Source organism: Stegastes partitus, unplaced genomic scaffold (genome assembly GCF_000690725.1).
Source record: "Stegastes partitus isolate 25-593 unplaced genomic scaffold, Stegastes_partitus-1.0.2 Scaffold860, whole genome shotgun sequence".
Taxonomy (NCBI): domain Eukaryota; kingdom Metazoa; phylum Chordata; class Actinopteri; family Pomacentridae; genus Stegastes; species Stegastes partitus.
Window position 1 is genome coordinate 133,081 of NW_007578591.1, and position 14,210 is coordinate 147,290.

General features: G+C 40.5%; 1 protein-coding gene across 1 annotated transcript; it reads left to right on the top strand.

Annotated features, from left to right (window-relative positions):
• si:ch211-203d1.3 (protein phosphatase Slingshot homolog 3) lies at window positions 1-14,154 on the top strand. Its single transcript, XM_008293133.1, has 17 exons — window positions 1-139; window positions 1,532-1,694; window positions 3,163-3,200; window positions 3,315-3,501; window positions 6,398-6,513; window positions 6,622-6,690; window positions 7,416-7,481; window positions 7,672-7,854; window positions 8,443-8,536; window positions 8,677-8,805; window positions 9,046-9,092; window positions 9,249-9,395; window positions 10,998-11,198; window positions 11,359-11,587; window positions 11,672-11,758; window positions 11,861-11,953; window positions 12,631-14,154. The coding sequence occupies exons 2-17, from the start codon at window positions 1,647-1,649 to the stop codon at window positions 12,766-12,768; spliced, it is 1,872 nt and encodes a 623-aa protein (XP_008291355.1). The 5' UTR covers window positions 1-139; window positions 1,532-1,646; the 3' UTR covers window positions 12,769-14,154.
• The last annotated feature ends 56 nt before the right edge of the window (window positions 14,155-14,210 follow it).

Sequence of the window (14,210 nt, forward strand, 5' to 3'; positions counted from 1 at the left end):
GCTCCGGGCTGAACTGTCCTCCAGCCGCTGCGCTGTAAATGGTGAGGTCCTGGCTGAGGGCGGACTAAGGAACTCACGCTACGGAAGAAACAAGAAGGCGCCGAAGCAGGAAATTAGAGAAGGGACCCAGTCTGGAAAGGTGAGAAAACTGATTTTCTTTGCGGCATTTTTGTGTGAATTCCTGGCGCTTTGACAGCAGTGGCAGCAGCAGCAAACGTTACCGCCAGTCGTTAGCTTGGACGGGCTCTAACAGGCACAGACTGTTGCTAGCTTGTTGTTTGTTGCAGCAACGAGCCGCGGTCTGTTTTTAGCTCGTCCCACGATATTAAAACGATTACTCACCTGCCAAATATCTCAGGAATTAAGTCACGGTATTAGCTGCGAGCAACGAGCCGTATCCCATATTTGCTGTCATATAATTCAGGCGTGGACACGTTTGTGTTCGTGTCACTGCGCTGGTCAACAGACCAAGAAACCCTCCTGGGAAGATTTCAGGAAGATTAATTGGATATGCATTAACTTGACAAATTTTAGCATTTCTTTTTAGTGGTCGACATTACTGTACGTAATTACCTGAGGCACAATGTCTGCACTTTCTCAGCAGTCCTTGCACTAGAATCTAATATCCATTAAAGTCAACTATCAATATTTCTGCTGCAACCATTAATCGATTAGTTGTCAACTATTTTGCTAATTGATCCATCAGTTTGAGTAATTTATGTGTAGAGGTAAACTCCTCTGGTTCCAACTTCTTAAATTTTTAATATTTTCTGGTTGCATTACTGTTTAATGACAGTAAACTGAGTATCTTTGTGTTGTGAACAAAATAAGACATTGTAAGACATCCGTTTTTGTTTTAGGAAGCAATGATCAACATTTTTGTGACATTTCATAGACCAAACAGCTAATGTATTCATTGATAAAATAATTAGATTATTCCTCTGTGAAAATAGTGGTTAGACGCAGAGCTAATCATTACTTGATCTTATTTAATTTTCATGTTGTTTTTATACCGCTTCCGTTTTTGTGATTAAAGTTGCTAAAAAAATTACGAGTCATGAAAAGATGCTGTTTCATTCTTGTACATGGAAACAATGACGACAAACTCTGTTTTGGTGTGAGATTCGTAGAACTCATCTATCACAATTTCTTACATTGTTTTGTAGATTAGGTGACTTTGTAAAAAATAAAATAAAAAAAGGTGCTGTCAAGGAGAACTACTGACAACATCTTGACATTTCATAACATTTATGCAAAATTCCTGTGAATCAAGTCATGTGATTTACCGGTAGTGGTTTAATACAACCAGAGATATAATAAACAAAAGAAGGTGATAAATATTTTTCACATTACATATGCTCATAATGTCCAACCCTACGTCTCCTGGATTAGATAACTAGGAAGCTGTTGTAAAAAGTATTTCAGCAATTTCAGAGGAATCCCTAAATCTGACACGTGGCCTGCTTTCAGGGATCTCATACACAGCCTGTTCATTGGGTGTAATCAGACCGAAATATCTGTGTCATTTCAGAAATACATACCAGTATTGGCTCCACCCACGGCACACTTTTGACTGAAGAACCTGCAGAGCCTGTCTGAGCCTGCAACAAGCGGCAGGTTTAGTGGAGGCAGACCTGTACTTTGCAATGGCTCTGGTGACCCTGCACAGGATCCCATCAATCTCCACCGCTCCAGTGAGTTCAGCCAGCCACATGCCTTGTTGTACACAAACAATTTGCACTGTATCCTCAGATATGAAGTTGTTTACTCATGCATTACAAAGCATGATTCAGAAAGTTGACTTCGGGCTGTTTGTGCTGGCTCCTGTAGGGTCTTTAGAAAAAACAGCCGCACTTGAATGTGTCCCTTTGTGGATATCATCGCTACATTTGCCTGAATGATAACAAGGCAGTTTTGTTTTACAGCGGTTGCCAGGGATGTGATTGCACTGATAGGCTTATGAGGAAAACATGCCACAGATAGAGTGCAATCGACGTGATTTAGCTCCCATTCACATTCATTGCAGCGTTGTCAGAGAGTGGCACATTATGTCTGTCTAAATGCTCACTGTAGTTGTTCAATGCATAATCATATAAACTCTGTATCATCAGCCTCTGTCCTTCTTATCTCTTCTTCTTACATTTTGTCACTCTGTCATGAAAATTATTAAATGTTATGTCGAGTTCCTGGCTTTTCCTCTGGTTTTTATCATCGCCAACTAAACCATAAATAACTTAACTGCGGGTCCATTTCTTGCATATTTTTTTCCACAGAATCTAATCACTCTGTTATCTTAACTTGTGTTTTCTCCTTTTTTTTTTTTTTCTTCTTCAAACCCTCATCGTTCCTCCCCTGGCTCCTGCCCACTTCTCCTCTTTAATTTCTTTTTTTTTTCTTGACTCTGTCTGGACTTGTCAGTTGCGTAACAGGTAATGTTACTGTCTCAAGTTTCTTTCTCTGTAAACCCTTGTTTCCACTGCTACTTCTCTCTTGTTTCTTTCTCCCTCCCCTCTCTTGCATTGCATTTCTCCTTCATTTCTTATAATTTTCTTCTAATATTTACTGTCACTGTTTCTGTTTTTTGTTTTTTTTAACCTTCTCAACCCACTTCCCGTTCATTCACTCTGTGTACATGTCACTATTTGTGTCTGTCTCCTCACCGCTGCACTGTATCTGTGTTCACCCACATTTCACCCAAGAATTACTGAACACTTTTTTCTGTCATTTGTGTCCACATTTGCAACAGGAAAAACATCACAAACTGCTTCCAGTGCTCCTAGAAAGTCTGTTATGATCTTTTTACACTTTTAAAATACAAATTTCTAAGAGCATTAGAAACAGTGTGCCCCATTTTCTCATATTAATTAGTGTTATACGGTTCCAGCATCTGCGTAGACCTTGTTTTGAGATGTGCGTATGTCCTCCATGCTTTTTCACAATTACAAAAAGCCCCAAGAAAAAAAACCCATCACAGTGTGGTTCAATGCATAGAATGTCTAAAGTTTAATTTAAAAAATAATCAGTAAAACAAAAAGATAAGATGGCATAACGCAGGTTTCGGCACAAAATCTGAATTACACACATACAAACCTAATAAGAGGCTGAATATTTTTTTATTTTCTTCTTCATGGGGCTTTCTTGTGATTTATTTTATCTTTTCAGGATGAAACTTTCCAAAAAAGAGGAAGACTTCAGAAGAGGTAGCTGTACACCAGTGTCGCCTCTGATTGTCATTTAATTAAACTCCCAACATAATGATAACTGGTTGCTTGATGACAGCAGTGCTAAACTCACTGATCTCTGTCTGTCTCTAGGGAGAGCTTTGCCCTCGTAAAAGGGGCAGTTCTTCTGCTGGAAGAGGGCGACAATGTTGGCCTTCATGAGGAGACTTCCCCTACTGCGACTTCTCCGGTGGAGCAAAGCAGTGGGTCGTCAGATACACGACACAAACACCTCCATGCCATGATTGAACAGCTCAGACCAGAAGATACCATCAAGCTGGTGAGGCCTCATGTCTACACGCAAACAGCATCAGTGAAATAAGAAAAATGTCCCTCGGAAAGAGTTTTGTTTGTGACTTAGGTTGCTAAGGGAAGGCGTCTGTTGTATAATCACATCTCAGGTAAAGGCCACAACTGCAGTATGCCAAGTTCATGCATATATGCAGCTGGTTAAGATGTAAAGAAAACCCAAGTCTCAGTATTGGTGCATATACTGATCTTTTTAGGTGGCTTGTGACAGATCTGGATTAAAAATAGTTTCATGGTTAATGGCATTGTAAAAGTTGATTGTTGGAGCCAGTTTCACTTTTAGGGCCTCAGCATCCATGACCTCATGCTGCCTTCCATATAAATTAGTCCACTGAACTTTACACACTGTATGCATCATGTTGCCAGAGAACCTGACATGTATTCACCTGCTGATGCAAAAATCGCATAAATGTGTTTTTATGGTTGGTCTTGATTTGCTGTCAAATCCGTTTACACTGCTGGTACTGCGGCTAATTTAACACGGATTAGAAAATGTATTGTTTTATTGGTATTTATTAAAGAGAATTTTCAATCAGTGACATTACAATTAATTCATGATTTGGCCAAAAATGTATGTCTTGCATATCCTGCATTATGGGACAGTGTCGGACTGAAATGCACGTCAATATAATGTGTTTAAATATATGAAGCTTAAAGTTTAGCAGCTGTGATATTAGAAATAAGTGACTGCATTGATTGGTAAAATATATATATTAACACACATTTAATAGTATTTTACCAGAATCCCTGTATTGCATCATTTGCAGTTGCAGCGCTTCTTAACGTACTAGTTTTTCATATACCTTGTTGTTCTCCATTAAAACAACCTGTTGACTGGAGTAGGCGGCGCACAATCCTTGTGTTCTGTGCAGAACAAACTTGCATGATGCTTTAAATGACCCCTTTTATGTGAACATTCACAAAGTTTGAAGTGAAAACCCTGAGTTAACAAAGAAAGTTGATAACCACCTTTGTGATACCTGTTATCTCTGACTGGGGCTTTCGTTTTTGTTGAGCTGACTTAAACACAGAAAGCCCAGCTTCATAGTACAGCCCTCTTGGCTGGGGAGGGAGACCCCAGCTTGTTGTTGCTGTTTACCTTTTGGTTTCCTTCCCACTGTTGCAGACTGCTTGAGGACTGCTGAAGCCTATAGGGAATCCAAATGTTTTGGATTGTTGGGTGTTGCTGTCTCTGCCTTTGTTAAGCGCTATAAGATGACTTGTTGTTGTAAATAAGCGCTATACAAATAAAATTGAATTGAATTGAATTGAATTTCGTTGATGCACATTGGGATTCAGCACTTTCGACGTGTTGTTTAATGGCTAAGGTTAGTCACCTTCTTGTTTTGTGTTAATAAAGTAGTTTAATAGAAACTACTCTAAAGTATTGTTGTTGTTTTTGTTTGTTTTTAATGTTGTGGAGTTCAGAGAGTTTGCCTCAAACAGGCTAAATTTTCCTCTGTACTCTCCCACATTTTTTTGCTGAATGTATTTCATCACTAAAACGTTCTCTTTGCACTCACATGAACGATGACTAATGTGGGTAATCCCTCAAACTTAGCATTTGTTGTTTTTTGTAAGTTATACTATCATAGCAAGACAATACAGCTGAAATTGTGAAACCCATCAAACACAGATAATAAGCATCAGATAACTTGTTTAATACACCTGTAACAATTAACCTATTAGTTCTCAACTACTCAAGTAATCAGCAACTATTTTGATCACTGACTAATCTAATGAAGTAGTTTTTTAAAAAATAAAGTCAAAACCCTCTGTGGGCTGCAAGGTGGCGCAGTTGGTTAGCACTGTTGCCTCGCAGCAAGAAGGTCGCTGGTTCGCGTCCCGGTGAAGACACCCGAGATCTTTCTGCGTGGAGTTTGCGTTCTCTCCGGGTTCTCCGGCTTCCTCCCACAAGTTCAAAATCATGTTGAGGTTAATTGGTGATTCTAAATTGTCCGTAGGTGTGAATGTGAGTGTGCTTGGTTGTCTGTCTCTAAGTGTAGCCCTGTGATAGACTGGTGACCTGTCCAGGGTGTCCTCTGCCTTCGCCCTAAGTCGGCTGGGATAGACTCCAGCCCCCCACCGCGACCCTAGTAAGGATTAAGCGGTGTATAGATAATGGATGGATGGAAAACCCTCTGTTTTCAGCTTCTACTTTGAATATTTTCTGGTGTCTTTGCTCCTTTACGACTGTCTACTGAATATCTTTGGGTTGTAGGCAACACAAGAGAATCTTGGGCTTTGGGAAACAGTGATTGAAGTTTTTTGCTATTTTTTGTAATTGTATAGACCAACTAATTGATTAATCAAGAAGATAATTTATCAATTATTGGACAATGGAAATGATTGTTAGTTGCAGCCTTGTTGTTTAGCATTTCGCTGTTGAAATCAGGGCTTTATGAGATTTCCACATATTCAACTCAGCTGTATTACTGTCCATCAATTGTGAAACTTTGTCAAAAAGGCTAAATGTGATGGAAAACCCAGGAATGGTTAGAATCCAAATCTATTTTTCTAAAGTAATCATTAAGTATTAGATTCATCTAAGCATGTTCATGTTAAATATCGACGATTTAGAGGTAATGGGCTAAATCAAGTCAATAAAGAGCACAAGTATGGTCCTTTCAGTGGACAACAGCCAGTATCTTGACTTTTCTGAACAAACACAACATTCACTTCCCTGATTTTGTTTTTCCAGGAAGGCGAGGGAAAATAAATTGCACAGAATGCATGTAATCAGGCAGTGGGCAACTTTAGACTTCAGATACAGAATGTTACATAAAAAGCATGTTAATTTAACTTGGCTTGACTAATTTCATCCTCCTGTCTAATACATGCTCTGTCTCTGTCCCTCTGTCATGCAGGCAGTGCAGTTGGAGTCTGTAAGCCCGACCAGAGTCAGGTATCTGATTGTCATCTCCACACTGGGGAACAAACAAGAGAACATCCTGTTGGGCATGGATTTCCCAAGCTCAGATAGGTGTGTGTAACCAGCTGATCTCCACAAAAAGTGCACAAGATTAGACATCTGCTCAGTTGACAACTTCTTTTCTTGTGTTGTGTCTCTGTCCCTTTCGTCTCTTTGCAGTGACCAGTGCACCATCGGTCTGGTTCTGCCAATATGGAGCGACACGCAAGTTTATCTGGACGGAGATGGGTAAGGAAAGCTTCAAAAGGGAACTAGGGATTGAATTAAATGTATAAAAGCACAGGCGAGAAGTTTGTGAGGCTGCAGCACAGACGGTGCAGCCTGATATCTGGGATTCTGGCCAGAAATAATTTGAATGAGTAATGTCCTTATTTCTGGAGTTGAATCATTCCCCATAAATTACAACTGCTTCTGTCACTCAGTCAGACCCTTACATAAGCATGGAGATTGTGTGTTTTTGTATTGAAATTAGAGAATGTAAAGATCTACTAGGATTCTTGTTCTTGCTGTGGCTGGTTGTGGCAGCCATTCAGCCACTGATGCTTTGAGTAGGATATAGAGAAGAGCACTGGGAGCTGGAAAAAGTTGGATCAACGTGTCATGGGGGACACTGTTGTAGACTGCTGTGTTTTAACTAATCTGCTGTCGTCTACTGAGTGCGATACAAGATGCTTTGACTGGTTGCCATGTCACACCAGCATGTTCACCGTCATCAGGCTGGTCACACGTACAACTGTGCTACTTCCTCTCTCTCGAGTCACGGTTCTCACATTTTCATTCTCCACTACATTCACAAGAACTATCACCAATTTACGCTGAATAATTTCCCTGTGCGTTATTTGTCAGAGACACTGTGGCCCAATGATGCTTCTTATCAGTAGTGCTTCTGTTTTTCTCTTTTTCTTCATCAGACCTAATTATGGAAGTTCATATTTATGTCTTTTTTTCTGCAGTGGTTTCAGCGTAACCTCCGCAGAAGAAACTAGAATTTTTAAGCCGGTTTCCATGCAGACTATGTGGTGAGTGTTGCTGAGACCCAGTTGCTAAAATTCAAATATGAATGTCCTCACGCTGCCATCTGGCACATCGCTTCATAAAGTACTACATACCTTCTTCATCTCTATAGCCCTTCTGATATTTCCTTTTATGTTTTCAGATATACATGTTGACATTCTCTTCTTTCCTCCCCCTTCCCTGCACTGCTGTAAGGTCAGTGCTGCAGGTGTTGCATGGCTGCTGTGAGCGGGCAGTCAAGGCAGCTGTGATCCCCGGCAGTGGGCTGGAGTGGGCTCAGCACTACCACCACCACATCGAGTCTGATCGCTTCTGCCTCAATGAGTGGGAGGCCATGAATGACCTGGAGTCGGTCCGCAGGGACAGTGATGGACAGACGTAAGAGCTGTTCCTGTTTAAATGTCACCTCAGTGCCTGTTCTTCTATCTGTGGTATCTGCATAAGCCAGACCAATGTTTCCTGTTGCCAGAGGTAGAAGATGATTATTTATCTGATTAAAAGTAGGGGTGGTGGGTAATATGAATACATTCATAACAAAAATGCACATACAGTATAAAATGTTTGTAGGGGTAAGTGCTTCTTCTGCAGAGAGACAATTAAAGCTGAAGGAATACTATGTTAGAAATATTTTAATGGTAGAGCTGGTTGAGCTTCTTGTAACTACTCAACAGTGGTAGTTAAATCTGCAACAATGCATCACATTTTCAGGACAGTCAAATATTTAGTATGTAAAATCTTGATCTGCAAAGTAACTAGCTGCAACTGTGAACTAAGAATTAAAATATAGTAAAACTTTGAAGCAGCAGCGAGTGGATATTTTGAAGAGTAATTAAACATAGTACTTGTTTCATTTCACCACTGCCTGCTGCTGTGAATTTAGAAATAAATAGGAGGTTGTCATCTGTTATTATTTCATGTGTACACCAGTCAGCTTGTGCTTAAGTTTAATTTTTGTTGTACGGGAAGCGCGCCAGACAGAGTTTCCAACGAGAGACTGATCAAAGAGCACCTGAGAGATGTCATGAGGACAGAAGACCTGGACAACCTCACATCTAAAATGGTGAGACATGTGAGCAGACAGAAAGGGGAAGTTGATTTGAAAAAAGTGAGAATAACTAAAGCATGTCTGAGGGAAATAACAGGTCCAAAAATATGATGATATGAGTGCTTGTGTATTTGAACTTTCATTTGCTGATGCAGGTGCACTCTGCGCTGCAGAGCAGGATAGGCTTTGACATGAGACCCTACAAGGAGTACATCGACAATGAGATCCTGGTTACCATGGCTCAGATGGACAAGCCCTCCAAAATATTTGACTACCTTTACCTTGTGAGTGATTATTCAGCTTTAGATATAGTACCAGGCTTTATTTTCCTACTATGATGAGAAGCCTTTCCTGTGCTTCAGTCAATAAACTAACGGAAACATGCTTTTGCCAGGATGTTGTCATGTGACTGCAACTTCCCCTTTGTGGGAGATCTGTTTTAATAGTGATAGGGAAGATGGCTCTGTCAGCCCTTTCCTTCTTGTCTTCTCTTGCCTTGACTGAAACTCTTTCTCTGGTTGCAGGGCTCTGAGTGGAACGCAGCAAACTTTGAGGAGCTGCAGAAAAACAAGTCAGTGTTTTTTGCCTACAGCATTCCCTGTAGCTCTGTGTGCTGTTGTTCATCTCTATATTCCATTGTCTCATGACATTGGTAATGCTGAACCATGCATTGTGTTTTTGCTGAGTCACCACTGTGTCACTGAGTTGACCTCTGTATGTTTTTCAGCATTGGATACATTCTGAATGTAACAAGGGAGATTGACAACTTTTTCCCAGAGTCCTTCACTTACATGAACATCAGAGTGTACGATGTGGAAGCCACCGACCTGCTCCCCCACTGGACCGACACATACGCCTTCATCAACGCTGCAAGGTAGACCTGCACCACCAAAAGCCTGACTTGCGGAAGGCATTGCACAATCCATTATGGACTGCAGTTGTATGCAAGCACACTTCTGTCATATTTTCGTTATGAACCACATCACATAGAGATCTGCCTGATTACCAGCTGTTCATATCAAACAGTTTTATATACTTGTGACTGCTTCAGTCACAAGGTTAAATGTGTGACACACTAAATCTCACTATACTACAAGGTCATTTGTACTAATTGTCCATTATGACTGCCTGTATTGTAACACAACCCAGTACAGAACGTACTAGAAGGTGGAGCCTGCAGCCGCAGATCAGAAACATGAAACTCTGCAAATAGGGATAGTTGCATAAAGGTAGGGGGAGTGTTAGATTGTAGTACTGATACTACCCTCATTCCAGTTAGATAAATATGGAGAGAACTGGTTTAGCTTCAACACAGACTGAAAACAGCCTGGCTCTGAAACGTACTCTTAATTATCAGATCATTTCATGGCCCTGAGCAAGTATCAGGCAGCTGCACTTCACCTTTTTATATGAATTAGGGTTGATTGATATGCAAAAAAAGAAAAAAGTGCATTGCGATTATTATACCAGATAATGCGATGAGTTCATTTCAGCAGGAGTGGTAATTTTTGTGTTTCTTTTTCACTGAATATGGTGATTATGTGATATTCGATAAAGTGATATATGAATGCTAATAATGTGGTTTTCACTGTGGTTCAAGCATGTTTCCTCTTGTCTGGTAGATATAATTTGTAGCCATGGTATCTCTGTAGCATTGCAGTGCTGCATTTATAATAGCTTGTTGTGACAAATTTTACATTCATCAAAAAAATTGCAGCTCCTGTGATTTGGAAATTACAGTTGGCTATATTTAAATTTTGATAATATTTATATGTGTTGTTTCATCTTAGTATGAATAGTAAAAAAAACAACTAAATATGACACATTGGTGAGTTTCTTGGTGATTCCCCTTGTTTCTGCTCTTTATGTTGCACTGAAGGAACCTGGCTGCTGTTTGTGGCTTCATAATTATTGGACACAGATGACAGTGTTATCAGCCTTTTTATTCAGCTTTACTAGAAAATGTTGAACTATCCACTTACATACTTTGCTCCTAGATTTGCTTTACCAGCAATTTTACGGTTTTGTTGCCACACTGTGACTTGCGTTCCCTTTCAGTTTAAGCCGTGTGAATGACGTCCACAAATGTATGTTGTGTTGTGTAACATCATGACTCTGTTATCTAAACAGCAAAACAGAAAAATGCTGCTTCTGTATTTTTCAGTTGCGCTTTTCCTGAAAGAGAAGGCCAGGTTACCCTGTGGGAAAATAAATCGAAGCTGGCAGTCTTACCTGAATTTTGTCCAACTGATAAGCCAGCTGGTATTATCAGAGCTGTCATCTATTCGCAAGCTGGCAGCATTCCACTACAAAGTGTTTAAAAGAGTATTGCATGTGCAACTGTTAAGCTGGTGATCACCTCACCATGTGTGTTTCTGCAGGGTAGCAGGTCTCTTAATGTTGACTTAATTTAATGTTTGTCCACCATAACCACTGAACCACTGAGTGAGTGTTTCTTCACTTCTGTGTGCTGCAGGAAGAGTGGGCAGGCGGTGTTGGTGCACTGTAAGATGGGCGTGTCTCGTTCTGCATCCACGGTGATTGCTTACGCCATGAAGCAACAGCACTGGCCTTTGGACGTGGCGCTGCCCTATGTCAGGGATCGCCGGTCCATCGTCAAACCCAACGAGGGCTTCATGAAGCAGCTGCAGACCTACAACGGAATCCTCCAAGCGAGGTCAGGCCCAGTGCTGTTTGAAGATGTGATTTCCAATGTGACAAAGGCATTGATGACATGGAAGCTCTTATTTAAAGAAAATTCAACATGTTTTGCGTTTTTAGTCACTGGTTTGGGAGTTCATGTGAGGATTGTGTTGTCTGTTCATACGTCAATCCAGTCAGCAGCGTCACAGCGCACTCTGGAGGCGAAAGTCAAGAGACCAAAGACAAAAAACAGTCAACAACGAGGAAGGAGGGGAGGAAGGAAAGCAAGGCGAGGAAGAGGAGGAAGAAGAAGAAGAGTACGATGAGGGACTTGATGATGAGGAGGAGGACGACGTGGAGAGTCCAGATGAAAAAGATTTGGGCAATCCAGATGAAAAAAATGATTCAGAGGAAGAGCATGAGGTAATTATAGCATCGATATTTAACCTTTTGAATCCTGCAGATTTGTTTTGTGTTCAACTCTTTTATCTTCTCATATACCCCCAGGTGTTTGAAAATCCCGCCTCCAAGTCTGACACTATCCAGGGTGCGGGGCAGCTCGGTCCTGTCATCACTGTAAATGAACCAGACAAGGTGAGAAGCCTTGCAGAGCCATGTTTACTCTCTCACACACCTACAGTGCATCTGAAGCTGTTTTTCTTTTTTAAAATCTTTTTATTTGTCTGCAATCTCAAGGTTATTCCAAGCATTAACCGCAGTGGCAGGATGAACCTCTTCTCCCTCATGCAGTCCATTAGCGAACTAGATGATGAGAAAGGACACGAACAGGTAAGTGAAGTGTGAGCGGCAGTGTGTGTCACTCTCCTTACAGTTTACACAATAAAGTGAACACACAAATGGCTGATTTGGAGTTAGAGGAAATTAATTGCAGCCTGTTGTTGAAATTATCTATGTGTGTTGTTGATATTTCTGCAAATATACTTTTAAGTGCAAAAATGCAACTCACTTTCATTTTGATAGATAGTTGGTGTTATCTGTCTTCTTGCGACTGCGAACTTTTCATTGACAAATCTCACTTCAGACAAATGGATTGAGATACAGACAGACAACTCTCCATACGCATGGACAAATAGTTTTGCTACAATAATGCCCCCATACAATTAGAGCTGGGTTTGTTGATGTTAGAAAAATTTGGTGTTAGAAAGTGCTGAAAAATCAGTATTACCCAAACCTCAGTATGACGTCTTCAAATGTTTTTTACCCACAGCCCAAACATGTTCAGTTTACTGTCATGAGTCAGGAGTTGAGAAACCACAAAATGTTCAAATTTAAGAAGCTGGAGTCAGAGAACGTGTAATCACTTGATTTTTCTTTAAAAAATTACTTAATCCAATTAATCATTTATCAAACAAGTTGGGGATTATTCATGACAGCTTTAATCTCTACTATCAAAAAATCTGCTTTGTAACTGACTCTGCTACCTTTTTTTTTCTTTTCCCCCAAAGCTGCCTGGCAGTCCGAGGCGGTCTCCAGGGCAACGGAGGCGTAGCCATGGGCGACGAGGTCTCACTCACCAGAAAGCATGTGTAGATGTTTCACCTGAACCACGCAGCCTGCAGGTTGCTGGTCAAAGCAAGCCCTGAAGTGATCAAAGAGGTGGACAAGCAGCAAGCGACCTTTCAAGGAGGCACAGAGGAGAAAAGTCCTGAAGGAGACCAAACCAGAAGGAAAGTGAGCTCTGGGAACATGCCAAGGTTTTTATACACTGATACCGAAGATTTAATGTATATTTTGCAGATCTTTCATTGCATATCTCAGCTCATAATAATTGTAACTGATAAGCTGTTTTGATAAGAATCTTTCTGCAGTATTCCGATACCAGTGAAAGCCAGGATCTCTGATAGCTGAAGTCGTTATCAGTATACATTGTTGTATTATTGTGTTTGTTCCCAAGTGTTTTTACGAGAAATCTTACCACATACAAACCGGTGTGTCTCTCCAGAGCTCCCCCATTCCATCTTCCCTTCCAGAGACATCTATGCAATAACTGTCCTCTTCTACTTACCTCTGTAAATATGAGGCTGTACGCTGCCCGTCCAGTGGAAACGTTTTAAATGTTCTTCATATCCTCTTTCTGTGTCATCAGCAGCTGTTTTCACAAGATGTTCATTGTTCGCAGATGGGAGGATTTCACTGTTTCTAAGCTGTGCATTATGGACCATGTCAGGGCCAGTTTTATGGCACATGCCAAAATATGTATTCCTATGTGCCAATGCATATATTTAATTGAAAAACTTTTATCATGTCAGTATGCTAAGGACCATTGTCACCTGCTTTATTTTTGTTCATTCTAACACCAGGGCTGCATGAGTGCCTTCAACCTTAAAACGAAATACGACTCTGACTGGTGTTTTTAATGTTTTTACTACAAGGTGGTGGCCACATATTGTACTTCTCTTGTACTGTTTCTCGCGTGGTTTGATTGCATCATAAATGTGACCTCCCAAGGTTGTGCATGTATGCATATATACAGTTTATATGTATCAACATATAATTGCTGATGACCTGGGTGCATGTTTTGTGTCTTCATACCAGCCTGTGAGAGCAAACTGTTCAGGGTTTTCTCATGTATTTATACAGACATTGAATGGATCGAGGTAAATTATTCGATAGACTGTTTTCAGACTTCATTAGATGCTGATGTGGAACATTCCTAATTCATGCTGGTATTATTTTTTATCCAGTGAACCCCAAGCTAAAGCTTACTTCATTTAACCCGCATGCGCACCGTTTAAAGAAGAAAAAAAGAAAAGAAGGCGTGCACTTTATAATCCCACAACACACACTGTTCCCACTGCCTGAGCCAACTTCACGCTGTACTATGACTAAAATGATCAAATTGTTTTTTGGGTTTTTTTTTTTTAAATTGTGTCCACAACTCTATGCCTTGTTGTGTTAAGCTCTTCACTGTCTGCACCTCACTCTTGTTTACAAGCACTTTGAGTGAAAAATAAAAGATTATACTCCAACCAGCTGCTTTATTTCTTGATTAAATAACATCGAGATCAGCTTTTGTTCAGTCACA

Bases quoted from the DNA above. Each gene is read 5' to 3' on its own strand.
- si:ch211-203d1.3 (XM_008293133.1), top strand. From the start codon at position 1,647: ATGGCTCTGGTGACCCTGCACAGGATCCCATCAATCTCCACCGCTCCA. The intron at 8,537-8,676 runs GTGAGACATGTG...TTGCTGATGCAG, and splicing joins ACAACCTCACATCTAAAATG to GTGCACTCTGCGCTGCAGAG. The intron at 11,759-11,860 runs GTGAGAAGCCTT...TGCAATCTCAAG, and splicing joins CTGTAAATGAACCAGACAAG to GTTATTCCAAGCATTAACCG.